This window comes from Sturnira hondurensis, unplaced genomic scaffold, assembly GCF_014824575.4.
Source record: "Sturnira hondurensis isolate 20B ecotype Veracruz unplaced genomic scaffold, ASM1482457v3 Scaffold0018805, whole genome shotgun sequence".
Taxonomy (NCBI): Eukaryota; Metazoa; Chordata; class Mammalia; order Chiroptera; family Phyllostomidae; genus Sturnira; species Sturnira hondurensis.
Window position 1 is genome coordinate 2,430,777 of NW_028091436.1, and position 25,896 is coordinate 2,456,672.

The 25,896-nt window shown below is 53.3% G+C and overlaps 2 protein-coding genes and 1 long non-coding RNA gene across 4 annotated transcripts; all 3 read right to left on the bottom strand.

The window, feature by feature from the left end:
* Nucleotides 1-2,476: 2,476 nt before the first annotated feature.
* On the bottom strand, nucleotides 2,477-3,083 carry LOC119003907 (uncharacterized). The gene is made up of 2 exons (XR_005070075.1): nucleotides 2,730-3,083; nucleotides 2,477-2,606 (listed from the first exon to the last, which is right to left on the bottom strand). It is a non-coding gene; the product is annotated as an uncharacterized LOC119003907 (long non-coding RNA).
* A 1,809-nt stretch (nucleotides 3,084-4,892) lies between these two features.
* Nucleotides 4,893-9,471, bottom strand: RABIF (RAB interacting factor). Its single transcript, XM_037070516.1, has 2 exons — nucleotides 8,429-9,471; nucleotides 4,893-5,483 (listed from the first exon to the last, which is right to left on the bottom strand). The coding sequence occupies exons 1-2, from the start codon at nucleotides 8,552-8,554 to the stop codon at nucleotides 5,238-5,240; spliced, it is 372 nt and encodes a 123-aa protein (XP_036926411.1). The 5' UTR covers nucleotides 8,555-9,471; the 3' UTR covers nucleotides 4,893-5,237.
* Nucleotides 9,472-10,249: 778 nt separating this feature from the next.
* KLHL12 (kelch like family member 12) lies at nucleotides 10,250-24,383 on the bottom strand. Of its 2 annotated transcripts, none has more exons than XM_037070478.1 (12): nucleotides 23,904-24,383; nucleotides 22,534-22,766; nucleotides 20,486-20,639; nucleotides 19,187-19,404; nucleotides 16,350-16,499; nucleotides 15,977-16,091; nucleotides 15,487-15,593; nucleotides 14,532-14,727; nucleotides 13,925-14,083; nucleotides 13,507-13,605; nucleotides 12,149-12,335; nucleotides 10,250-11,971 (listed from the first exon to the last, which is right to left on the bottom strand). In XM_037070478.1, exons 2-12 carry the CDS (start codon nucleotides 22,726-22,728, stop codon nucleotides 11,845-11,847), a joined length of 1,707 nt encoding a protein of 568 aa, XP_036926373.1. In that variant the 5' UTR covers nucleotides 22,729-22,766; nucleotides 23,904-24,383; the 3' UTR covers nucleotides 10,250-11,844. The 2 variants fall into 2 exon arrangements, with proteins under 2 accessions (XP_036926373.1, XP_036926372.1); XM_037070477.1 differs by having other exon boundaries at nucleotides 24,240-24,319.
* Nucleotides 24,384-25,896: the final 1,513 nt, after the last annotated feature.

Consider the following 25,896-nt stretch of genomic DNA (forward strand, 5'->3'; position numbering starts at 1 on the left):
CAGCCGGCCACCAGGCCAAGGCGGAGCACAGGGCACGGCCCCGGGAGCGGGGAGTTCCCAGAACACGGAAGTTTTCCTCTCCTGCTGAGAGTGTGTGTGTGTTCAGTGCCTGCGGGGTCTGGCCCAGGTTAAGAGCCTCTGACCTACATGGACGTTTTTAGAATTCTTCAGTGAGGGCATCTGGGCCTGGGATTTCTTGGGTGGAGTTTTTAAACGATAAATGTGATTTTTAAAATTCTAGGGTTATTAAAATTATCCCTTTCAAATTGGATGTTATGTATTAATACTTTGTATTTGTTTTATTTTATTTTATTTATTTATCTTTAGAGGGGAAGGGAAGGAGAGAGGAAGAGAAACATCAATGTATGGTTACTTCTCGTGCATCCCCTGCTGGGAACTGGCCCCTGCTGGGAACTGGCCTGCAACCCAGGCATGTGCCCTGACTGGGAATCGAACCGTGATTGTCTGGTTCATAATACTTTGTATTTGTATCTGCCAATTTCTCCCTTGTTGTTCTGTGGTTAGTTGTTGGGGGTGGTTGAGTCTCCCACTGTGCTTCTCTGGATTGTGCTTCTTTCCGGTCTACCAGGTTTTGCTTCCTGTACTTTGCAGTCTGTCTGTTTGGTGGGAACACAATTTGGGTCGTGTTCTCTTGGCGGACCGATCCCTTATCAAAACAGGACATCCCTTTCTGCCTCTGGTCATGGTCTTGCTCTGCAGTCAACTTCATCTGAAACGAATGTAGCCATTCCTGCTTTCCTTTCCTTTTTTTAAAAAAATATTTTATTTATTTATCTTTAGAGGGGAAGGAGAGAGGGAGAGAAACATCAATGTATGGTTGCCTTCTGTGGGTCCCCTGCTGGTAGTTAGCCTGCAAGGAACCTGCCTGCAACCCAGGCATGTGCCCTGACTGGGAATCGAACCGCGATCCTCTGGTTCGCAGGCCCACGCTCAACCCACTGAGCTACGCCAGCCAGGTCTGCTTTTCTTTCCTTAATTCCTCCTGGTAATTCTTCCCCTCCTTTTGCATTTAGCTACCTGTGTGGTTATATCGAATTGGCCCCACAGTTCACTTGGCCAGAAAGTCTGTTCCCTTGGCCGAGAAAATCCTTCAGCCAAGAAATTTGTTCGGCCAGAAAATTTGTTCCATCCACCACAAAATTCATTTGGTGGCCAGAAAGTTTGTTGTTGGCCGAAAAGGCCGTTCAATGGCTTGAAATTTCAGTCGATTGACCAGTTATTTTGTTCATCTGGTAAGAAAGGTCAGCCAAAAAAAGCCCATTGGCCTTTTCCAAGAGCTGACTCTAGGAGTGCTTAGTTGTCTTTAACTTCATTTGAAACCATTTTGTTAGATTGTATTGTGACAACTGTTATATCAGCATGAAGTTTAAAAAAACTTATCGGAAGCAGTACATTTTTGTGTAGCCGTTCTAATATTGATAGAAGAAAATATGCAACATTTTTTAGATATTAGGCTTTGTTATTTCAAGAAAGGTAAAAATGTAAAAATAAAGATTGGCACTGTGTGTGGAGAAGGTGCCGTGACTGATCGAACGTGTCAAGAATGGTTTGTGAAGTTCTGTCCTGGAGATTTCTCAGTGGACGACGCTCCTCGGTTGGGTGGACCAGTTGAACTTGATAGTGAGGAACTCATGGGAAATTAACACATATCTTGAACTGAAGAAAAGTGAAAATATGTCCCATCAGACTTTGTGGGGTGTAGCTAAATCAGTGCTGAGAGGCAAATTCACAGCACTAAATGTTCCCACTGGAAAAGAAGGAAGACATGGCTCACTGATCTGCTCACTGATCACAAGACTTGAGAGAAAGAAGAGCAAAGTAATTGCCACCCAAACAGAAGCAAGGAAATAGTAAAGATAAGAGCTGAAATCAGGGAACATGAAAATGAAGAGAACCAATTTTAAGAAGAGCTAATTTTTTATTTTATTTTTAAAAAGATTTTATTTATTTATCTTTAGAGGGGAAGGGAAGGAGAGAGGGAGAGAAATATCATTGTATGGTTGCCTCTTGTGCATCCCCTGCTGGGAACTGGCCTGCAACCCAGGCATGGGCCCTGACTGGGAATCAAATTGCGATCCTCTGGTTCACAGGCCCGTGCTCGATCCACTGAGCTATGCCAGCCAGGGCAAGAGCTAATTTTTTAAATGATCAATAGGACTGACCAGCCTCTAACAAGACCGACAAAGAGAAAGAAACTGAATTACCCATCTCAGGACTGAAACCAAGGATGTCCCTGCAGACCCTGACAACATCAGAGGAGGGGGGAAAGCCAGGGACAATGTGACACAAATACACTGGACAGTTAGACAGAACAGACCAAGGACTCCAGAAACGCCAGCCTGTTGTGAAGTCTCCACTTCTCACCACCCGTCACAATGTTTCAAATATGAAACATTTTCACTACTTTTATGTAGAGAATAATTGCATGCAGAAATACAGCCAAGCAGGTCTTTTTCGCTTATGTGGAACCCAAGCAGGAAGGGAAGACATGTTGGTGTCAGATGGAGCCGGGCTTTGAGGAACGAAGACAGACAGTGTGGGGTGAGGGTCTTGTCTTCTCTGTGGGTCTCACCAGGGGAGCAGCACTGCCCCGGGAGACACCACACCTTCAGAACCTGGGGGGCTTGTCGAGCGCATGGGAGAAAAGCCTCTGTGTGTCCAGGCAGGTAGCCCTCAGCTGCCTCAGGTCCTGACAGACACCCAGACACCCGAGAACAGGTGTGGCCGCACCCTGGGCTACTTCCTTCCTCCCCGGCCGCTTCTGAGAGTAGGAGGCGCGTATACACCTTCTTGCCTAAGAGGCCCATGAGGATCCTCTTATTTCAGGTGTTACTAGAGCCAGACTCAAGGCCCCTGACCTCCAGAATCCTGGCCCTGGGGCTGGGAGGCTGTAGGGCACCATCAGGGCAGAGCCCTGAATGGGCACCAGCCTCTACTGCCCTCTGCCGGCCACCAGTAGGGAGGACATGCAAAGCGATGCTCCGTGACATTGACCTTGACTCTGGGTTATTCCTGCAGGTACAGCTTCCTTGGCTTTCACCAGAACCTCTACTGGATTCACCGCCCCCCCCCCCCCCCGTAAGTGGGCAGGGGTCAGGGCTGCATGGGACCCCCCACAGATGTGAGTGCACTGAGCTGGTGTCCTGAGCCCCTGAATATTGGGGTCGGCCCCAACATCCCCTGGCTGGACTCAGGAGGCAGAGGCTGGGGAGGGAGAAGGCCCCCAGCCCCACACAGGGTGTGGGTGCACTCCCGGGGCGTCAAGGAGACCGGAATGGGAGATGAGCAGAGCAGGGCTCGGGCTGCCTCTGCATTTTCCCGTTATTCTCCCCAAGGACGTCCAAGGATCTCGTGTCCATTGTTCAGCACCTTTATTTCTCCAAGTCAGACTGAAAACACTGAATACTTTCAGTTGCCGGCAACAATGTTTGCAAGTGCTCAAAAAAGATACAAATAATCAGAAAGTATATAAAATTTCATTAGAAATAACAAATGCAAATTGAAGCAAGGAGACACCATTTTTTCTCTATTGAAGTAGCAAATGTTCTTTAACGATGACAGACGCCCAGGGCGGGGAAAGCTCAGAGGGAGTGCTCTGAGGCAGGAGGCTGTTTCTGAGGGGTGTGGACACACGCACCCCTGCACCCCAACTCCTAGTGATGGACCACGAGGACAGGCCAAGGACTGGGCACACCAGTCGCCCTGCAAGGCCACAGCCACAGCCACTGCTTCTAAGGACACGGGGGTGGCAGCCGTTGGACTGCTGACACGTACACAGAAACACAGTGAGTGCTGACGCCTCGGACAGGAGTGCCGTAGGACAGCACGAGCCGCATTTGCTTTACAAGATTTATACCACATTACTATTGGCAACCTATGGACGGTGCAAATATGAGGGATTAAAAACGTTTATACCCATTTTTGCATTTACCTGCAACAAATGTGTACTACTTGCGATGCAAGGAGAAGCCAAAGCCTCATTTTTGGAGAGTCTGGCCTGGGTCTGGCTGTGCCCAGACGGGCCCGTCACCCCCAGAGGCATCTGCTCGGCTTTGTGCCTTCTGACCCGAGTGGACAATTCCCACAGCTGTTCTGCAGATGCCGAGTCTTGGCCACAGGGCTGCTGGTCTGGAACAGGTCTCTCCTTTGGGCAGGAGCCCCCTAGGGCTCTCCCTGGGCAGGGAGGGCATAGGCTGGTCGCAAAGCCCAGCCCCAGGCCCACATGTTGGTGGGGGGCCGTGGAGAGCAGGAGCCGCAGCAAGCCAGGTCACTAGTGTGTCCCGGCGGCAGGTACGGGTCTCCTGGATCTGAGGTGGGTGATGGGGGGACACCGGAACTCACTCACACAGACCACTCTAGGTGATTCATTTCAGAAGAGAAAGGACAGAACGGCAGAAAGTCCCAGTAAAGTCAGAGAGGTTTGAAACACTGCTCACTCTGGTAGAGCAGCCCCACAGCTGAAGGAACATCTGTGTTCAGGACTGGTGGAGAGATTCCAAAGGGACCAATACTCTGTGAGGAGCAGACCTAGCGGGCCCAGTAGCTGACGACAGCATCCACCGAGGAAGTCTCTGCTGAGAGCACAGGAAGCACGAACGTGTGCAGAGAGGGAAAACCCACAAACGCCTGCGTGTCACGCAAAGGCCTGTCCCCCTCTGCAGCTCTGGGAAGCCTGGGAAACAGCCCCGTCAGCCCAGAGCAGAGGCCCTCACACCTGGTATGGGAGGTGTGTCCAAAGTGTTCCTGATTCATGGTTTAAATACAAAAGCTTATAAATGCTAAACTCTGAAAAAAGAATAAATTACGGTAAAGGCAGCCACGCAATAGGCACTCTCAGACACCTGTGTGCTGCCTCAAACGAGAGCTTCAAGAGCATCTCTGTCATGTGTTATCCTGGCTAAAAGGTTGATGACTGCTCTACTAGAGCAGGAAGCCAGGGAGCCCTGGGGCCAAGGAGAGCCTAGCAGGGCACAGGGAGGTCAGGACATCTGAGAAACGCCCCAGTCTGGAACCGCGGGAAGGGGCACTCAGGGACACTGTGACGCAAAGTGAGCGAGGCCGAGGGGGCGGGCAGAGCACTAGCCTCTGCACGTCCGCCTGGACGCGAGACACTGTAATTGGGACAGAGAAGCAGCAGCAGGACTGTCCCACCAGCCAACACCGGCTCTGGTGACAAGCAGCTCTCACACTCGCAGGGGCTGAGCCCCTCCCCTCCGCTACTCGTGGGAAACTCGCTCCAAGGCCACGTAGAAACTGTTCTTGTCATCAAGGCAATGCCAGCCGATGGGCCCGATTTCACAGTCTGCACAGACCAGGAACTTGACATTGCCCACGTCCTTGGTGAAGCCAACATTCTCGAAGGTGAACATGTCGTCCACCAGCCAATGCTCCTGCAGGAGGTCACCATCGGGACTGCCGCCATCGGCCAGGGCGGGCTTCTTTCTCATGGACGGAAGGAAGAGCTGCAGGGGCGAGAACACACAAATGCCATGCTGAGCACCCATGGTGCCAGCACCCCTTCTGGGTGCTGTGCATGGTCCTCACACAGACCAAAAGCGCAGGCCTGACTAGGCTGCAGGCTGCTCCTCTGTTGCCTGAAGCCTGTGCCCTGACTCTTAGGAGACATGGAGAGGGACCGTGAGCAGCTGTGGTGGTGATGGGCCTTCACGGCCAACCTGGCCTTGGGCTTCGAGGCCCCACTGGCCTTCAGGCCTCCTTCAGACACGGGCACTCTGCTCTGCTCTCAGGTCTCAGCCAGGCAGTGCCTTCTCCACATTCAGCTCAAAAGTGACCGCCTCAGGTCGCCGGCCTTAACAAAAAGATCTGAACTGCCTTCCCACATTGCCCATGGTATTGTTATAATTTATTTGCTTTTTAAAAATCATGGATTTTAGGGAGACACACACACACACACACACACACATTTGTTGATGCCTCATTGGTTGATCCTTGTCCGTACCCTGACCAGCCCACAATCTTGGTGTATGGGGATGACACTCTAACCTACCCAGCAAGGGCTCCTTTTGTTTTTGAAAGCACCTTTACTGAGGTATGACTGGCGTGTTGCATGCTGCCTGTATTTAAAGTACATGTTGATACACTCGGGCACATCACTATGATCAATGTAATGAGCACATTCATCACCCCCAGAATTTCCTTGTGCCACCCCCTCTTTATTTTCTGCTTGTCATCCTCTGAAACTGTTTTATTAGTTTACTGGCTTAGCAACTTCCCTCGGCTCTCCTCCATGTGAACGAGAGCCCCTTCTGGCCCAACACCACGTCCCCAGTGCCTGGGACAGAGACAACAGAGTGCAGAACTCAGGTGTTTGTGGAAGCAACACATGCCGGGTGTCTGGCTTTGCTCTGTTCCGTCACTGTTGTGAATACTCTGGAATCATCTTATAAAAAACATTAAAAAGGAAAACTGAGTTCTAAAATTTGGAATACTGCCCCAGACTACTACAAAATACACCACCTGTAGTGTCTGGCCTTCTGCCCTTCCCTACCTGCCCCTGCCCAATGGTTCACTTCCCACAGCCCCAGACTCTTCACAAGCCAGTATGGCCTCTGGGTGCTAGTCTGCCACTGGCTATCACAATAAAAGCAGAATGTTTTTTAAATATTTAAAAAACATGCACCCTTGCTGGTCTGGCCCAGTGGACTGAGTGCCACCCTGTGAACGAAGGGTCACCAGTTCAATTCCCAGGCGGGGCACATTCCTGGGTTGTGTGTGAGCCAGGTCCCCAGTGGGGGACATGAGAGGCAACCACACACTGAGGTATCTCTCCCCCCCTTTCTCCTTCCAGGGAGGCAGGCGTGGTACAAGGGGGTGGTGCCCTACCTGGAAAGTTCCTGCCCCTGACCTCCAGGCACTTGGCCTATGGAGAACAAGTGTCTGTGCTGCATCACCAGGGCAGCACCTGAGGACACAGCAAAGCACCACTGGTCTCCCTGGTTACTCCGCCTTCTTCCTCACTCTACCTCACCTGCTGTGCAGTGAGTCCCTGAGGCTTTGTCTGTCCCTCAGCGACAGTGGGAGCAGAGAGAGTAAGGGGGGACAAAGATTCAGGTGCCAGGAAACCTGCTGTGGCTTTCTGTGGACCTCTGTCCCTACAAGTATTTCCGGCCCATCCCCTCTTCTTCAGGCTGAAGTCACACCCTGGCCACCCCTCAGGGGAGAAAATCAGGGAGGGCTTGAGCTCTCACCCTCAGAAAGTGCCCAGCAAAGGGACGGCAGACCCCTTCCCACTGCCCTTTACCTCGTGGGTCCCTCTGGTCCTTCAAGTCCCTCCTCCCAGGGTGGGCAAAACAAGTAGGTTCCCAGCTGTGCGGGCGTGAAACACCGAGTGCACGCCCGAGTTATTGCATATTAATTACGGCAGCATTTATTTATGTTACAGCTGCAAACCTGCTCTGCCCACTCCGTATTTAAATCCTGCAAGCCAGACCCCCCAGGACCACACGCGGACACACGCACACATGCGATCTGAGCAGCAGCGTCTCGGCCGCTGGCTACGATGCCCAGGATCACTGCGGGGGGCGTATCCAGAACGAGGAGGGTTCCGCGGACTAAGGGCTGGAAATCAAGAATCTTGTCTAACTTGAGGCTGACGCCTCCCTGGCCAGGTGGGTTGACTACTTTGAGAACCCACCTGGGCCCCTAACGCAGGACCGTCTCCTCAGAGACAGGGAGACACGACTCGGCGAGATTCCGTTGAGGCCTCCATTTGCTTTTTCAGGCATATTTTCTTTGTAGAAACTTGGTAAATCTGCTACAACACAGACGAGAGTAAAAACCGCTACAGCAGAGTAAACCTCTGCTGGTGTGTTTGTAGCGTCCACGTCGGTGAGTACTTCCGGTGCTTTCACAATAGGCTCTGCAACAGTCCCCCACCCAGAGGTGCAGCTCACGCCTGTCCCCTGGAGCCTGGGCAGCCCCCCCTCCCCGACGGCCCATGCGAACCCCCAGGGCCTGCCCAGGCTCAGGGTCTGGATCCTTTGCCGCGGGCAGGCTCGGAAGAGGACGCGCCTCTGAGGCAGTGCTGGGACACCAGCCTGCGGGACACGCGGCTGAGCGGGGAAAGCAGCACGAACGCCCCGAGTGCGGGAAGGGCACCGCCGGCCCAGCCCGTACTGTGCATCCCTGTCTTCCATGGAGCCCCGGCCCCCAACGCGTGAGGCCATCAGGGCGGAGCCTTGGGCAGCGAATCCAGGTGACAGGCCCGCACGCGGTTGAAACAGGGTGAACTCCACACTTCTCTAAGGCAAGTTTACCCAAACCACGTTGTCTCCACTTTCTTCCTCCCGGTGACTGCACCAGGCGAGGAATTAAGGTCGGGGTCTTGGAGCCAAGAGAAACTGGCCCCCAGGTCCTGAGGCTCCGGCCGCGCACCAGGCTGCCCTACCTGCCGGCGGGAGAAGAGTGCCGCCCCCGGCTGTAGTACCCGCGAGCCGCAACGCTGGCACAGCACCGCTTTCCGGTTCCGGCCCTCCGCCGACACCAGCTCGCTCGGCGGCGCCGCAGGCTCCATCGCCGCTGCCGCCACAGTACGGGACTCGGACCGCGCAGGCGCAGCTCGGTCTCGCCCGACTGCGCCGGCGCAGGTCTCGGAAGGGGCTGAGCGGGCAGCCACCGCCTTTTGCGCAGGCGCCCTCTGCGCGGACCCGGAAGGTACTGCGCTCGCGCACGCGCACGAACGCGCGCACGCACGGCGGCCCCGGCGGGTCTGGCGTCAGCCAGCTTTGTGACCGGGTCATTTTCCTGCGCCGACAAACCCTCTCCACGCCCACCAGGTCACCAGCCCTCCCTGATTGTTGAGTCGTTCAAGTAGAGCTTGAGTCCCTTGTTTCCTGAGACCCGAGTTCAGGGCCGGGGTGCGAGGGACGTTCCTGATGCGGCAGTACATCGCGCGGGTCAGACCCGGGCTCCGGCAGGGGGCCGCTCCGGTAGCTGTCGGGGGCTGACAGCGAGCGTTCCAGCCGGCGCGGGCGCGCTGTGGAAACCGTGCTCCCGGGTCGTCGGGACCTCCCTCCCACGGTCCCCGCAGGGCGCAGTGAGGAAGGTCTCGGTCGGACGTGGCTCGCTGGGGTGCACAGGCCCGGACTCGGCTGTCACTGCGTACCGCGCAGAGTCGAGCTCTAGAGCCGCAGGCTACGGGCCCCTCCGCAAGTCCTCGTCTCTCTGTCAGAGACCCGGAGGTCCGTGGGCGCCCGTCACACGCCAGCCCTCGGGCCCCGAAGGTGACACGGCGAAACGGGGTGTGTGACAGACAACCAGGCACAAAGTGGAAGGAAGGGAAGGCAACCCCGGAGCGGGCATGACGGGGCACCGGGGTTTGTGGGCAGAGGGAGGAAGAGAATAGGGAGCCGCGGTGGAGGGTTTGGCAGACGCTGTGGCCCGGGCAGGAACTTGCAATCTCGCACCAGAAACCACCGCCCGCTTCCCGGAAAGGTGCGGTGGAGAGCACTGCAGGGGCCTGTGCGCGCAGGGATGGTGACCGGACAGAGGGAGGGGCTGGGCGCCGGGAGGCAGCCACCGCGGGAGGCCGCAGGCAGAATGGGTAGGAGGACCGGCTCTGGAACAGCTGAGACAACCCGGCGTCCCAGAACGAGAGAAGGGAGGGCTTTCCACGTGATTGGCTGCCCGTTAGCGGCCGGGCAGAGCCAAGGCATGCGCTTCACCGCAGATTCTGTAACCTGGGCTGAAACTCCCCAGGGGCCATCTTCCCTGCCCTCCCGGGGCTGCTGCCGTGTCCCCAGCAGGCAGTGCCCTGCTCACAGAGGCAGATTCCTCTCTGGCTCCCCTTCCCCTGCTCTGGGAATATCTGGGGGTTTTTTTGTTTTTTTTTTTTTGCAGTTTGGCAGGCCTTCTGCATAGCTGTTTCATGGGCCATAAACTGAAGCAAGTAGAAGGGTTTGGGTGACTAAAACCCCAAAGTTCAAGCGAGTGTTAAAATGAGCCTCTTTTTGATTCCCTGTAGGTTTTTAAGGATACTCCAAGTGAAACAGTCATCAGAGAATATGGCAGATTCAGGTAAAGGTTTCACTGGTGACTTTCCAGTGGTAAGAGGTGCTACCTCGTACCCATGTCAAACAGAGAAGCAATGGAGCTACGTGGCAGACACATGGTGAACAGGTTGAAAAGTCCACACCCACAGCTGCTCCCTATGCCTGGTCTCCAGGCTGTCTGCGGGCAGTGCTGTTTCATCACAAACTCTCTTAAGGCATTTGACACAAATGATTTTTAATATTTTCTTAAAAAAATACAAAGGAAACAAACTCTTTAGGTCACTTAAATTCAGGGAGAGGAAAAATGGAATTTCAAAGTAAAGGGAGGTGCCTCATTGTATGTTTAGGTTATCACATTCCCACACTCCCAGGACCCATAAAGCAAGAATGTCACTCCACAGCACAGGGCAGCCTTGAGTGTGGCTCAGAACTGGGGAGAGCAGGTCCTGGACCAACACACAAGGTTTTGGTTGCCCTTTGATTATTCTGTGCTGGGATGAACGTGGTTCGCCCTCAGGACACAGATGGGGAAATCCTCTAGTAGGAAAAGGACAAAACGTACCAAACAGCAGTAAAAACCACCCTTAGCAGAAGTGTACCCTTAAAAGGACAGGGCAATACCAGGTAGCTGAACTTCCAGGCTGCTTCACCCCTACCCCTTCCCAAAATAAATAGGATGCCAATGTAACAGCAGCACCGTGTCTTACTCAAAAAAAGAAGCTTCTCACCCACCTGAGGAGAACCCTGCTCTGCCTGGCAGGGAGTAGGGCGGTTATGAAATCATGGGTACTTCTACTGTGCCCCCGACTCCGCCTCTGCCCACCTGAGGCTTGTTCTGTTTTCTCTCGCACAGGCTCCAGTGCCAGAGGAGCCACACTGCAGTCCAGAAAAGCCCAGGAAATCTGAAGACCCTTCAAACAACTGCCCTCCTCAGCCTTCCAGGTGACACGTCATTAAATTCTGGTTACAGCCAAACCTTGGCTCTCAAATGCCTCCCATCCCACACAGTTCGATTCCTGACCAAGCTGTTCACAGAAAAAAACATCTTGGTTGTCAAACAAAAGTTTGGTTCTCAACCTGAAAATCCTTTCATGCTGATGTCTGTATGGTCAGTCATCTGTATGATTCAGTTTTCTAACAAACTGCTTCTCGAACCATCTTCCAGAAGCAATTACCTTTGAGAACCAGGGCCCCACTGTACTTCCCTTACTCCAAACCCAGTTCTGACGCAGCAGCCCTGCCCACATAGGGGTGTCACACAGATGTCTCCCAAGCCCCACAGCTTCCACAGGACTCTTCCCTTTGTTTCCCTCCAGGGTGGAACTATGTTGCCACCAACTATCTGCAGACTACGAAAGATATTTTTACCCGGAAAACAAGGCTTGGGTTTTATCAAACTGACTCAAACTGGCATCTTCCCAGTCCTGACATAGGCCAGATACTGCCCACATCTAGCAGGTCATACTCACCTTCACTCTCAGCGACACAACGAGGCACAACGTATAAACCCCCCCGAGCACACGGTCAACCAGAAACAACCAGGAAGTGCTGTCCAGACCAGGAGAGGACCTGGCCTCTCATACCCACTCAGAGTGCACCTCTTTCCACGAGTGAGCATCCGTTTCCCACCCTCCTCGGGGAGGGGGAAACCATCGTGAGGGGCAGTGTGTGTCAAATAAGGACAAGCATCACGACACCGGTGCTTGTAATCACCCTGAGTACAGCGGGAAGTAGACATTCTGGGAACCATCTCGATTCTCCCGCCAACTGGCCCCTGGACTGGTCACTCGCTTTGGATGGTTTCCAACAAGGGTCACTTCTCTCGAAGCACACACACGCCGGCATCACAGCGCTGGGTCCCCATGGACGTCACCACTTCCCAGCTGTCGATGATGGGGTCATAGCACTCGATGCTGCTCAGCAGGGAGTTCCCGTCATAGCTGAGTGGGGAAGAAGCAAAAGGGTGAAATGAGCGTTCTGTCCCTCTCCTCGCATGTCCCACACTGAGGATGCCACAGAGACATCTCCCCTGACCCACGCCCTGCACCCACCCAACCGTGCAGATCGGCCCACACTGTCCGCTGCATGACGGCTCCAGCCTGGCTTTCAGTCCTCACCCTGCAATTGCATAGAGTCTGCCCCGAAGCACTGTGGCCCCCACATAGCATCGTGGGGTGGTCATGCAGGTGACAGCTGTCCAGGAATCAGTGCGGATGTTGTACGCTTCAACGGAAGAAAGGTGGGCTGTGCCATCAAATCCCCCCACCACGTAAATATGGTCATTCAGCAGGGCTACTCCTGCACCTGAGGAAAAAGGTGCAGGAAGTTACTAACAGTGAAGTGAGGCTCTGAGTTCTAGAAAGTACACGCAGTCACTGAGGGCTGGCTGAACTCCTGGGGGCCTCAGGGACGCGTACTAGGGCCGGACAAGGCTGATGGGGTCGGTCCAGCAGAGGCTATTCCATCTGTAAACCTGGTGGGAGTTGAAATGAGAGAAGAAAAATGAAAATGGTTCTCACTTCCACTCATCAATTCAGACCCTGACCCTCTTCACTGGTAGAAGACGAGGAAATGGAAAAAAGGAGGCAGTGAAGGTGGAAGGGAGAGAGTGTGACTGAGCTTCCGGAGTCGTTTTTACCCAGAGAAGGTGCCTCGGAACAGCAGGTGCTCTCTGACCTGGAGCCCAGCTCCTGCACCTCAGGAAGCACCTGCAGGTGTGTCAGGCCCTGTCAGCACGCATCCATGTAACGTGTGCTGGACACCAAGCCTCTGCCAGATACGACAACGCAGGCAGGGCTCTGACTGGGTGGTTCACTTGGGTAGAGCACCAAGTGGATGTGCCGAAGTGGTGGGTTCGGTCCCCAGGTGGGACACACATAAGTATCAACCAATGAATGTGTAAACAAAGGGAACCACAGATCCATGTTTTTTCTCTCTCCCCCCGAAAAATCAATAAAAAAATTTGTTTAATGCAAGGAGGGAACAAGGACATAAAAATGCATAAAAGAAGAAGGCTTCTGCCCTCAAGTGTACACTCCATTTGGAAGTTTAAGCTGTCTTCACTCTCAAGAAACTAGAGGAGCCCTGGCTGGTGTAGTTCAGTGGATTGAGTGTGGGCTGCGACGGAAAGGGTTGGGTCGCCAGTGCGATTCCCAGTCAGGGCACGTGCCTAGATTGCAAGCCAGGTCCCTAGTATGGGGTGTGCAAGAGGCAACCACACATTGATGTTTCTCTCCCTTTCTTTCTCCCCTTTCCCCACTCTCTAAAAGTAAATAAATAAAATCTTTTAAAAAACAAAGAAGCTAGAGGAAACAGGCAAGGAGGAGAATGGAATCTGACTCATGTTTCACTGCAATCAAAGTGAGGAGGAAATACAACTCTGATGGGCTCTGTCCTGTGACAGTGCCACCACTGCACAAGCAGACACGTGACAGACAGCCGTACTGTCCGGTTCCTTAGATCTGATGGGCCTTACCAGAGCGCTTGGTGGCCATTGGTGTCACGTTAGTCCAGTGTCCTGTATGGGGATCGTATTTCTCAACTGAATTTAAGATATTCAAGCCATCATATCCTCCTGAAACACAAAGTAGAGACCATTCCAGAAAGAAGGACAAATCTGGACACTGATTCCCAGTCTGCCTTTCTCTGAGTGTCCCAACTGATTCTTCAACCTCAGCTCTCCCTCAAGAGTTCCAGTAATCCAAAGAAAAACCTGATAGCATCCCACGTTCTGCTTGCATGAAAAGATAATCCCAGTTTATGGAAGAACGGATAGACCAGGGTTTTAGTTCAAGGCCATTTATGAACTTAATTTTGGTAAAAAGGAATGCCCAACCCCCAGGAAGGCTGCTACCCTTACGTCCTCCCCCATCCCTGGCTCCCCAACTCGGTACCTAGACAATAGATCACTCCACCGGCTACCACCAGCCCGGCGCCTTCCCGGGCTGTCTGCATATCTCCCAGCATGCTCCACTGGTCAATGTTGGGGTCATAGCGCTCCATACTGGTGTGACGCCTGCTGCCATCAAAACCTCCAGAGACATAGATCATATCTGCTCAGAATGAACACATGACAGACTGTTAGAGGAGGAGGGATTTCTAATCACTCTCTTCTCCACCAATTCGCACAAGTCCTTCAAAGGTTTGGGAGCAAAAACGACGTGTTTTTATGGGATTAAATCTTATCAGTATGGATGAAAGCACAGTCAAGACGTGTGAGAACAGTGGGGCTGGATGGAACCCTCGAGGTCCTCAAAGGGCAGCGCAGTTCACGGAAGTCCAAGAGCCGACTTCCCCACACCACGATGCAAGCTGACCTACCAAGCCGTTGGTGCTGAAGTGCCCGTGACCACTGAACAGCTTTGATAATACGGCTGTTTCCAAGGCAAAAGGAATACTGACCTCCCCAGTGCCCCCATTTCATGCTCCCGCTAGACAACTGGGAGGGATGACCGGATCCAGCCACGACAGTGGAAGCACTGCCCAACACACCAAGCCTACCTCCCAGGGTGGTGGCGCCAGCTAGGCCTCGCCGGACGTTCATCGGGGCAACGGAGTACCAGACCCCATCCTCATCTGCTGTGTAGTCTAGACACTCCACCGAACTGAGGCGGGAACGGCCATCATAGCCGCCAATGACATAGATCCGGTCATGCAGAGACACGGAGGCCACGTAACGTCTCTTCCGAGTGATGCTCTATGGAGTCAGGAGAGGAGGCACAGGGCACGTGAGTCAGGCAGCGGCCCCCCCCCGCCCTCTGGCTCTCCTTCCCGTTTCTGTCTGAACTCCTTCAGTTTCACTGGCCGGCAGGAACCCCTCGGACGGAGGCACAGCCTCAGTCTTGTCCAGCTGTCTGCCGGCTGCATGCACGTCAGGCCTCCTGCCCGTCTGCCTCACTCCAGAGCTTCCCACTTCCCACATCTGACTCCTTTCTCGTCCTCAGGGCTCTGGGCTACAGGCTCAGATCTACAAGTCTTCCACAAAATGGAAGGTTTCCCCCACTGTTAATCAAAAGGCCAGGACTCAATGACCCTAAGAGTTGGGAGGCCTGAGGGAAAGAGTTCCACGTTTTCTCAGATTTATTATTGCTCATTCACCACTGAACAGACATACCAAGGGGGAGAGAGAAAAACTTCTGTGCTCAGTGTGACCTAACACTAAGCTCAGGGTAACAGAGCGGGGCCAGTGAAGCATGCTGGGAGTGAGACAGCTCAGGGAGGCGCAGCCACAGTAGCATCTTACACAGGCCACTGGCATCTCCAAAGTCTAATCTAAATAATCTAATAACTACTTCGTGAGTACCTATTATGCGTATGCCCCTGCTGTGACGAACACCTTGCGGTCACAGGCTTTTCTGGTTTAGGGCTAGGCTATTTTTCTGGGCTATTTGTGACCTAGAGCCAGAGACTGAGACGAGTGAGCTCCTCCTTCACAACGGCTTTTGCCCGCACTCACTGGTAAGAAGCTCCACTCCTGAGTTTTGGGGTCATATTTCTCCACCACATCGATGGGAGACTGCTGGCTTCCGAAGCCCCCGACCACCAGAAGCACTTCATTGGCTCCTGAGGAGAAAGGGAGGTCACGTCACTGTCCCACCCTGTGCCATCCACCGTGGCAGCTCCTTCCTTCCTCGCCCAGAAAGGGGGCGGGTGGGCGGCAGCACACTACGTGCTGCACAGCACTCAGAGACAGTTCCAGTTCGCAGATTCCAAATACACCAGAACAACATTAGACAATCTGCCAAATGCTTCTGTACCCTTTGTCTCATTTAATCTTCCAAACAGTGATGCAAACAGGACAGAAAGCTCAGGGCTAAAGTGACTTGTCTAACAGAATAAAAGATTAAAAACAGGTCTGAAACAAGGTCTTTGCACTGTTCATGGAATGTTTTCAACTACACCATGCCATCCGGCAGGGGCAGTTTCCTGCCAAGGTGCCAGCTTACCTAGGCGAGCCCTTGTCCTGGGCCCCTGCATCTGACTTCGCAGTTCAGGCCTCAGATGAAACTTCTTTGCTTCGTCAACGAGGTCCCTGCACTGGAGACTACAGCGGATAAAAGGCTGGGACATGGAGAGAACTGAGTGAGCCTTCGCCACCGCTAACGTTTTAGGTGTAAACAGGACGTTTATGATCAGGTCGTACTGATAATTAACCTCTTAACGCAGAAACCAGTTTCTAAACTCTGTGGTTCCCGGAGGCTGCTGGTAGTAACTGCACCGTCGGTGTCCAGAAATGACTTAAACACTGAGATGAGGCCACAGCATTAAGCGACAGGAGATCCCCAAGGTCTGGGGTCCTGTGCGTCTCCCGTGACTCACCTCGGCGTCTATGACGTCGGTGATGTACCTGGGGGTCAGCAGGGGCATGCGGACGTACTGCAGCAGGTCAGGCAGGGACTCTGCTCGCTCCTTCTTGCTGTGCTTCACCCAGTTGATGACGGCCTCGAAGACGGGCTCTTCGGAGTCCACCTGCCAATGCACGGCCTCATTCGCCCTCGCAGATCTCGGCCCTGCCGATCACTGCGCAAGCTCGAAAGTGGCCGTGATTACCTTTCCCTTCCTAGTCCCCACGCCCACCATCATTTCCCACTTTCCAGAAACACCTAGATTCTTGGGAAAACAGTCTTTTCACACATAATTCACTAAGCCCACGAAGAAGACGGCAGGCAGGTTGGGTGAAGTGTAAGACGGACAGTGCCTGACAAACCCTCAGCCGGAGCTGGTTTTCTCGTCGACCTTTCCCCCGCTCCCGAACTTTGTTCCTGATCATCTCTGAAACCCAAGGTGGTGGGGGAGACTCTGTGGCCCTATTCAAAGCGGGCACTGGGATGGCTCCCACCCTTAATGTCCAGTGAGGCCCAGGCCTCTCCTGCCGCCCAGCCCGCCCCTGCTCCATCGCTACACTGCCAGGTGTCGGGCCCTGGGCCATTCGAAACGACGCATGTAATAACCCCCCAGGTCTGAGCGTACCTTTGACAAAACGGCTAAGGTAAGACAGCCTGAACAACTGATACTATTCCCCTGGAGCAGCAGCAGTTATAAGGACACCTAGGACCTTCCAAGGACGACAGCAGAGGGTAGTCCTACGTGCCCCCCACCAGCCAGAGTGTATCCCGACGACCACTTTTCAAAGGGTGACAGTACCTACAGCAAGAAACCGTTTTGTGAACTTTTCCTAAGAACTAGAATACAGAAAATGTTCCCAAATGTCCACACATTCGATGGCTTCTCCGAACCCCTAGGAAGTGCCAGGCACACAGTGGTGACAAGTTAGACATGAACCCTGCTTGTCAGTAGGGAGGTCACGTTCAACCAGAAAGCGAGCCCTCCCGTTCTACCATGATGTGCCGCACAGGAAACGCATGGGCTACGAAGCAGAAACACACGAGAGGCCCTAGGTTTGACTGATGGGCTGGGGAAGGCCTCGCTGCAGAAGCAAGTCTGAGTCTGACTCTGACAGATGAGCAGTGGTGAGCAGAGGGGTGGGGGCGGTGAGGCCTCCAAGGCTGACCAAGGGGCACAAGCAGAGACTCCAGAGCCCAACTGCCCAGCAACCATGTGCAGCAACTGCAATCACCTTGGCTAAAATTAGGTTAAACTCAAAAGCCAGCTTCTCAGTCTCACTGGCTACTCGTCAGGGGGCTACTGAGCTACACAGCAGACACAGGTCCTCCCCCTCCTCCCAGGACATTCTGTTCAACGGTGCCATACTGGAACGAAGTGCTGACCGCTTGGTAAACGAGAGGAGCCTGGTGCAGTGGGTGAGTGGGGGGCAGGGGGGCAGTAACAGATCAGCTGCAGCGGTCAACAAGGGCCAGGCACAGCACTGGAGACTGGGCTTTATCTAAGAGCAATCGGAGTCGGGAGAGGGTTTCACGCAGGCTGGTGATCTGACCACATGACGCTCGTCAGGATCACCCCAAAGACCCCAGAAAGAAGAATTCAGCAGGGAGGAGAGTTGGGAGCTCTTTAAACTGAGAAGCCACTAATACCTGGGAATCCACTAATTTAAAATCCCTCTCCATTGTTATCCAAGGAGTGCAAGAGAGGAAAAAGAAAAGGAATTCTTAACCTTCCTGGAGAATCGAGTTTCTCCTGGCTGCGAAAACAAAACCTATAGGTGGACTTTCATCCCACCACTTGGCTGCTAACTAGACGACAGGCCTGGACAGCTGGAGGTGAAGGCCCTGGGCTCATTGACACCAAATAGCTCAAGGCTGGACTTCTCACGAACCTAAGACCTACACACCATAAAGACTGTGCAGAGGCACGGAACAACTTCGAGCTGCCCTGATGTTCCCTTGCTGGGCTCAGCACTGAGGGCTGCCGGACGGCTTGGGTCCCAGGCCCTTCCTCCCATTCCCTCGTCCTCCATGGGGCACTCAGGACCCAGCTCCTGCTCACGGACCCCAACCTCGCCCCTTCCTCTAACTTGATCTAACTTGCGCCTAGGTTTACTCTTCTTTCTTCCATGCAATATCCTCACTCTAAACAGGCTCCTACTCTCACTCCACTCTATGGAAATCAGTTTTGTTTTTTTGTCACCTCTACCACCACCCTGTGACTTCTCTGAAAACAAGAACTGGATCCACAGAACCCAGCACAGTGGCTGCTATGCCACAGGTATTCATGAGAGATGTCTGTAAGGTGAATGGGCAACGAAGAAACCCACTTCCCCCCAATTTCTGCCTTGCCCGCTCTGCAGAGCAGTGACTCTGAACTGCCGGGCCCTCACATTATCTCCAGGAAGGTGGTGAATGCCCTCCCATAAATATGCACATACATCTGGCATGTCATTTCCAAGAGCATTTAATGAAGCCTGTGGAGCCAATGTGTACACTTGATTAAGACATCCTGCTGCAGCCCTGGCTGGTGTGGCTCAGTGGACTGAGGGCCAGCCTGCAAACCAAAGGGTCGCCGGTTCAATTCCCAGTCGGGGCACAAGCCTGGGTTGTGGGCCAGGTCCCCAGTAGGGGGCCCATGACAGGCAACCACACATGGATGTCTCCCTCCTTCCCCTCCCTTCCTCTCTGTAAAAATAAATAAATCTTAAAAAAAAGACACGCTTCTGCAGAAACATGGCTAACTCCACCTTCTTTTCCAAGGTTTGTAATGGCCCAGTCTGAAGGAGCTGCAGCACAAAACCAAGCCTGTACCTGAATTTCATCACACTTGATTAGCTTCTCCACCTCTCCTTGACTGAGGAGGATGAATTCTTCATGCTGCACCACCTCAGGAAAGTGCTTCTGGCTAAACACCTCCGCAGCCCGCATCAGGTCCACACAGCTGTGGGTCTCAGCGAAGTCCCTGATCCCCAGGCAGTTAGAAGGGTCCAGCTGACTCTCTAGGAACTCACAGCAGGCCTGCTTCACACCTGGGACAGACAAAGCGTGCGCTTCAGGGCTCCCAGCCAGGTGTGCACTGGTCTCCACTCTCAATGGCAACATCTTGTCTACAGGGTATCACAGAAACCCTGGCTGAGCACTGAAGCAACAGGCTCTAGGATCCCACACCCTCCCTCTAGGCTGTGTGCCCTCCAGCAAGGCCTTTCCAACAGCCTCTGCTTCCTCTGCTTCCATAAGAGACACTGCTTCCCTGGACACCGGTACGATTGAGCAAGAATGCCTATAAAACGCTTGGGAGTCAAGCTATAAAACCAATTATAATTCAACATAATGCACCTACTTCCTATTCCACATGGAAATTTACCTCACAAGTAATGTAAGTGTAACTACTATGCTGTACCCCTTACACTAATATGTTATGCGATGTCAACTGTAATTGAAAAATTAAAAAAATATCTGTACTAGTACAGAAAGTCTTTTCTGTACTAAAAGACTTCAACACAGAAAAAAAAAATAGGAGCTACGAGTAACTGCCTCCTGTTTCCCAACTCGAGAAGCTCAGGGTGAGACGTGACTGCAGAGATGTGCAGGGTGCAGATGCCCTGCCCGCGGTGACAACGCATCCAAGGACGGAGAAGACACATCCCTGGAGGCTGAGGGAGCAGACTGGGCACTGGAAGGGGCTTCACTGCAAATCCTGGGAAAACGCTGCGCTTTCACTTTCCATTTTCTAATTGTGTGTCAATTAAAGGTCTTATCACACACGTCATATGATTCAAAAGTTAAAGGCACAAAGGGTTTCCCACGAATAGTCCCCCTGGCCTGTCCAGTGCCCTGCGTGGGCAGCGAAGAGCACTGGCTTCTCCTTTCCTCCCCCTGCAGGGCTGTCGTGCGCACACATGCAGGACATGCCTCTGCCTCCTGCTCCTCCCTCTCCCTGAGACCGGAGCGGTGTAGTGATCCAGAGTCAGACACTCACGCTGGGAGAGGCCTGTCCACTGCGCTCAAGCCTTCCCGGTGCCATGGACAGCACCCACGGCTGACTGAGGTGACACCCTTCCTTCGAAACACCCCAGGGCCACCCTGAGTGGACAGGAGTGACAGCTGTACCTTTCAGCTGGAGCAGACAGGCTGCCGGGAGCAGCTCCTGCACGTTCTCCACTGTCACGTGCACCGTCTCCGTGTACACGAAGTCCAGCAGGATCTCCATGGTGGAGGCAGTCAAACCCTGGATGTCAACGTGAGGCTTCCCCTTCTCTGAGAGCTGAGAATTCAGAGAGTATGAAATAATGGTGGTGCGAATTCCCCAAGATGAAGGCAGGATCTTATGTCCAAGAGCCTGAAGGGACGTCAGGGATATTAACTGACTACATGTCCTTTGAAAAATTCTGATCTCTCCCGTTCAGTTTGTGTAAAGCAAACATGGCGTTTGTAGCTGCTCCAGTGGGGGAGGAACTGTGTGGGACCCAGGGCACGCAGCAAGGCGACACTTTCCTGGAGTATCAATTTTACCAGTGAATAATTTAAAACACTGCTTTCGTATAAAAACAAACACAGATGTCACACAATGAAATGTGACACGTGAACATACTACTGAGCTTTAAGGTGAAACACGAAATTTTAGGAAGATGTCATGCTTGTAGAGGACCCTGGGGTTATGGCCCCAGACCCTCCAGGATTCCCTAGCACCGTCTTCCCTGTCCCTGGACTATATGTGGTGATGACAAGGAGGGACGCACAGGTCATCTGAGGGGGCCTTCTGCTGTGACACTGAGGACAACTGAGTTGTCTGCTACTGTGGAGGACACTGGTCTGACTCGATCTGGGGATTACGGAGTCACTGGTGGTGTATTTGCAGTAGGCCACCTCCTTGGAGTTATGAGTCATAGTTACTCTCACAAATGAAGATGAAACCAGGTGGCACTCCCGTGACCAATGTCAATTTCTGAAAAGGACCCCAAAATAATCACTGATCAGAACGAGAAGGAAAGAGCTCTTTCACGGGAGTCCACACAGTCTGAGCGTGCAGAAAAGGGGCGGCCACGTACGCTTCTCCAGCGGAGCAGGAAGAGGCTGCACGGCCGGAGCTGGCGGGCCTGGTCCCCCAGCACATTGAGCCCGGCCCACTGCCACTCCCAAGCTGTCGGGCGGATGCTGTGGGGGACAGCCCAGGACAGGGCTCCGTAAGCCCCTGAAAGAAACGCTGGTAAGGGCGGAGCTGTCAGCCTTTTCCTGGGGTCTCTAGGCCAGGAACATGTTCCCCAACAGCGCCCTCCACTGGTCAGTGGTCTAAGGGCCCTTCAGAATGTATTCTACAGCCATGCTCTGCACTGCAAAGGTTTCGCAGGCCCCTAAAGCCATCTCTGGTCATGCTTCGTGAGCAACACTTTCTCTCTGGGCAGGCCGACCTCCTCCTCACCCTCTTTGTTAACTGCTTATCCCCAGAGCCAGCGCCTTCCCAGGTGTGACTCCACACACCTGCACAGCCCCCGCCGAGTCCTTCTGCTCTTGCTGGGTGTTACTCTAAAACCCGCATCGGCAGAGTGAAGGCTGCCCCTGCCTCACGCACTGTTAAATGGGGTGGGGTGAGGGATGAACTCCACTCTGCTGTCCTTCCCTCCTCCTGATTTTCCCCTAGCATTCACTTTAAAATATTAAACTCTACAAGGAGAAAAACAGGTAAACATTTAAAAAACAAGTAAAACCAAGGCCCTGGCTGGTGTAGCTCAGTGGATTGAGCGCGGGCCTGCAAACCAGACGATCTCGGTTCCATTCCCAGTTGGGGCACATGCCTGTGTTGCAGGCCAGTTCCCAGCAGGGGACGCACAAGAGGCAACCATACATTGATATTTCTCTCCCTCTCTCCTTCCCTTCTCCTCTAAAGATAAATGAAATCTTAAAAAAGAAAAGTTAAAAAAAAAAGTAAAACCCAAATCTGATATTGTGTGTGTTACCACATACTAAGCACTATTCTAAGCATCTTGTATGTAATTTTGTCAAATAACTGTCACAGTAACTGAATGTCATTATGTATCACTATTATCCCTAATTTAGAGGTGAAGCAACTGAGGTGCGGGCAAATGGCAGACTGGGACCACCATTCTGTCTAACATCTACTTTCACTGGTGAAAGGAGACCCCTCAGGGCAGGTGCCTCACCTCACTGGTGAACATGGCACAGAAGTAGTCACTGCAGGCGGCCAGCACGATCCGATGGGCAGGGAAGTCCTTCTGCTCCACTCTCAGAGTCACGTCGCAAAGGGTGTTGCTCTTCCTGAGAGAGTTCATTGAGTTGAGGATGGACTTGGCGTGCGTGTTCGTCATGATGTCTCTGGGGGCCATTATGCCTCCCATCAGGCAATGCGGAGAAATGGCGAAAGGGCTCTTGGATTCTGGAAACACAAGAGGAAAAAACAGTGAGCACATTTGAATACTTATCTTTTTTTAAGATTTTATTATTTATTTATTTATAGAGAGAGGGAAGGGAGGGAGAAAGATAGAAACCTTGATGTGCAAGAGAAACACTAACTGGTTGCCTCTCACTCCAACCAGCGGCCTGGCCTGCAAGCAACCCAGGTATGTGCCCTAACTGGGAATCGAACCAGCAACCCTTCAGTTTGCGGGATGACGCCCAACCCACTGAGCCACACTGGCCAGCGCACAATGAGCACATTTGAAGGACTGGAGAAACGGATCATTTTCGAGTAGTTTTACAAACTAAGGAAGCTCCTCAGGACCAAACTCTGAGTAGAGAGCATCCTATTCCTGGCATCACCACCACTGTCTGGCCACTAACTGTCCCAAAGAGGATCTCCTGTCTCTGAGTCCCAGCAGTGCCCTGCCACTGGGGCTCACTGTCCTGCATGCATGGAAACCACCTGTGTCCCGGAGACCCGCACGAGGCTGTTGTTGGACACGACCCAACAGTGACGACAACACTGCTTAATGACAGAGAGTTAGCCATACACCAACACTTCCAAATACACCCACTCTCACCAAGGGATACCTCCTGTCCTTGGACACTGGCCTGTCTAGGGGCTTTCACTGGATTCGTCTTCCACCTCTACATTATTAGCTGATGTCCATCAACATCAGCAAATCAGTATTTGGAGAAACCCTCCTAAACCAAAACAAAGAGCTTTATTAGGGCAGAAACATATCAAAACTAACTACTAATTTTCTGCCATAGCCAGTCACTCGCAAAGTTCACTTGTACATGTCAGTTAAATGAACTCGGCGATACATTATGTATAAAAAAAAATCAACGCAAGAAGTACTTTGTCAATTGTTGACAAGCTGTCGTCATACTATTTTTTTCTTCCACGATTTCTTAAGAATGAAATGAGGTTATTAAGAGCCTCTATCTTATTTGGAACCCAAAACTTTCTAAAATGATTCTAGAAAAACAATCACAAGCGTCCAGAAGTCACAACCATAACGACATCTCGAATCCTCGAGGCTGCCTTCTCATTACCCCCGACGCCCCTCCAGGGGAATCCGCGTTAGGAAACAGGAGGTGGTTGAGTCACCAAAGCAGACGGTGTTTACCAACTTGGGCGTCGCTGCGGAGGAGTAGGAGGGTCTGAACAGAGACACGGGGTGTGGAGCCTTCCCGGGGTCCCGCAGGCTCGGCCTGCACTGGGCTGCACCCTCCCCGGGCGAGGACAGCAGCACCCCTCCCAGAACTGCCGAAACCACCGGTCCGGTTCCGGAACGGCTCCAACCCAGGGGAGGAAACAGGGAGACGATCCGGGGGACACTCGGTGCCGCGGGCTGAGAGCCCCTCTGGGGTCCCTTCGGAGAGAGGCGACGCGGGACTGGCGGACGGGGACAGCACGCCGAGTGCCGCCGTTCCGTCGGCTCACCTGCACCGGCCCGCGGGGTGGGCTCGAGCGGGGCGCGGCCCAGGCGGCTTAGGCTGGGGAAGCCCAGGCGCCGCCGCCGCCGCCGCCGCCCGGACCCAAGGCTCGGGAGCCGTCGCCGCGCACGTCTCGGCCCCGTCGGCCCCGCGGCCGCGCGACGTGATGACGTTTAGAGCGGAGGCCGCCCCCTCCGGCCGGGCTCGTCACGTGACGCGACACCTTCACGTGACCCGCAGGCCCTGGGGTCCCAGCGGCAGCCGATTCGAAGTGGGGGTGTGGAAGGCAGCTGTGGGTACCCCAGTTCGCGCGCGGTCCTTCGGACGGAGGACCCCGGGGGTTCCCGAGCCGCGAAGCTGAGGGTGGAGATTTCTTCCCCGCCGAGGGCTCGGGAGCCGTCTGCCCTCGAGAAAAACCACGAGGCTCGCCGTTCCCCCAGACAGGGCCCAGGGTGGCCTTTTGGCGGACGGCCGGGTGGGAGCCCGCCGACGCTGAGCCCCTAGCCTCAGGACGCCGTGCATCACAAGGGGACCGGCCAGACCCGCGGTGCCTGCAAGGTGGACGCCTGGACCTTCGGCGCCCCTTTCCGCGAGTGCTGACGTGGCTGCTCCCAGCGCCGGGCGCGAACCCTGCGAAGGTGGCTTCGCATCGACGTGGGTGCACTGGCTCGGGGGACGAGGTTCCTTTCCTCCGTGGGGCCTTTGATGCCTTAGGGTAATAAAACCGTGGCTGAGGAGGTAGCAACCTCATTCTACGTAGTGTTTCCATTTTTCACGTCATCAATCTGGTCTAAAAGTGCTCCTGACGTGGTGGGTGGGAGTGCGCTGTAGGTGCAGGTTCTATAGGGGGCAGTTGGGAAAAATTCGCCAAAATTATGTATGCAAATGTCCCTTATCGGCGATTTTGATGAATCCATCCTCCGTAGCTGTACTCATACAATGATGTGTGTGCAGGCCGGTCATAAGTTGGACCTAAAACGTCCGTGTCCATTGGGAGGGGACTGTTTCAATCAAGTATATCCATCCACCCAATACCATGAGGTTGTGAACAGTACACATAGTTCCCTGTTTTTTGTATAAAAAGGTTGAGGAAATAGATTCATAATTGCTTGTATATGTATAAGATTCATTTGGAAAGATATGAAATAAAGTGGTAACGTGTTTCTTTGGCAAGGAACTGGTTGGGTGGGAGACAGGAGGGAGATTTTTTTCTCCCTATTGTGCCTTTTGAACTTTTCCGTAAATTAAAAATATGTACCAATTGAAAATGATCCTTGTTTTCTGGATGTGAATGCTAAATCAAAAAAATTTTCCAATGTGAGAAGGAGCTTAATAAAAGAGGCTTTGTGTAGACTGCGGCCCACGGCTTTTCCAGGAATAAAAGGTGGAAAAGCTGCCAGCAAGGCAGACCACACAGCAGGGGGACTAGTTCACGCTGTGGTGTTTTCAGGGGTACGGTCCTGGCATATTCTGGCCGGTTCTGAGTGTTCACAGCCCCTGAAGGGTTCCAGTCAAGGACCTGGCTCCGAACTCTAGCCAGTTGTTGGAGTGCAGGCCAGCTGAATCTCTAAACCAGCCAGGCAGACTCTAAAGGGTTCCCAGCCTTCTCTGGCCCCTTCCTGTTTTTTACACATTTCCCCTAACTGAAATCTCACACATTTAAT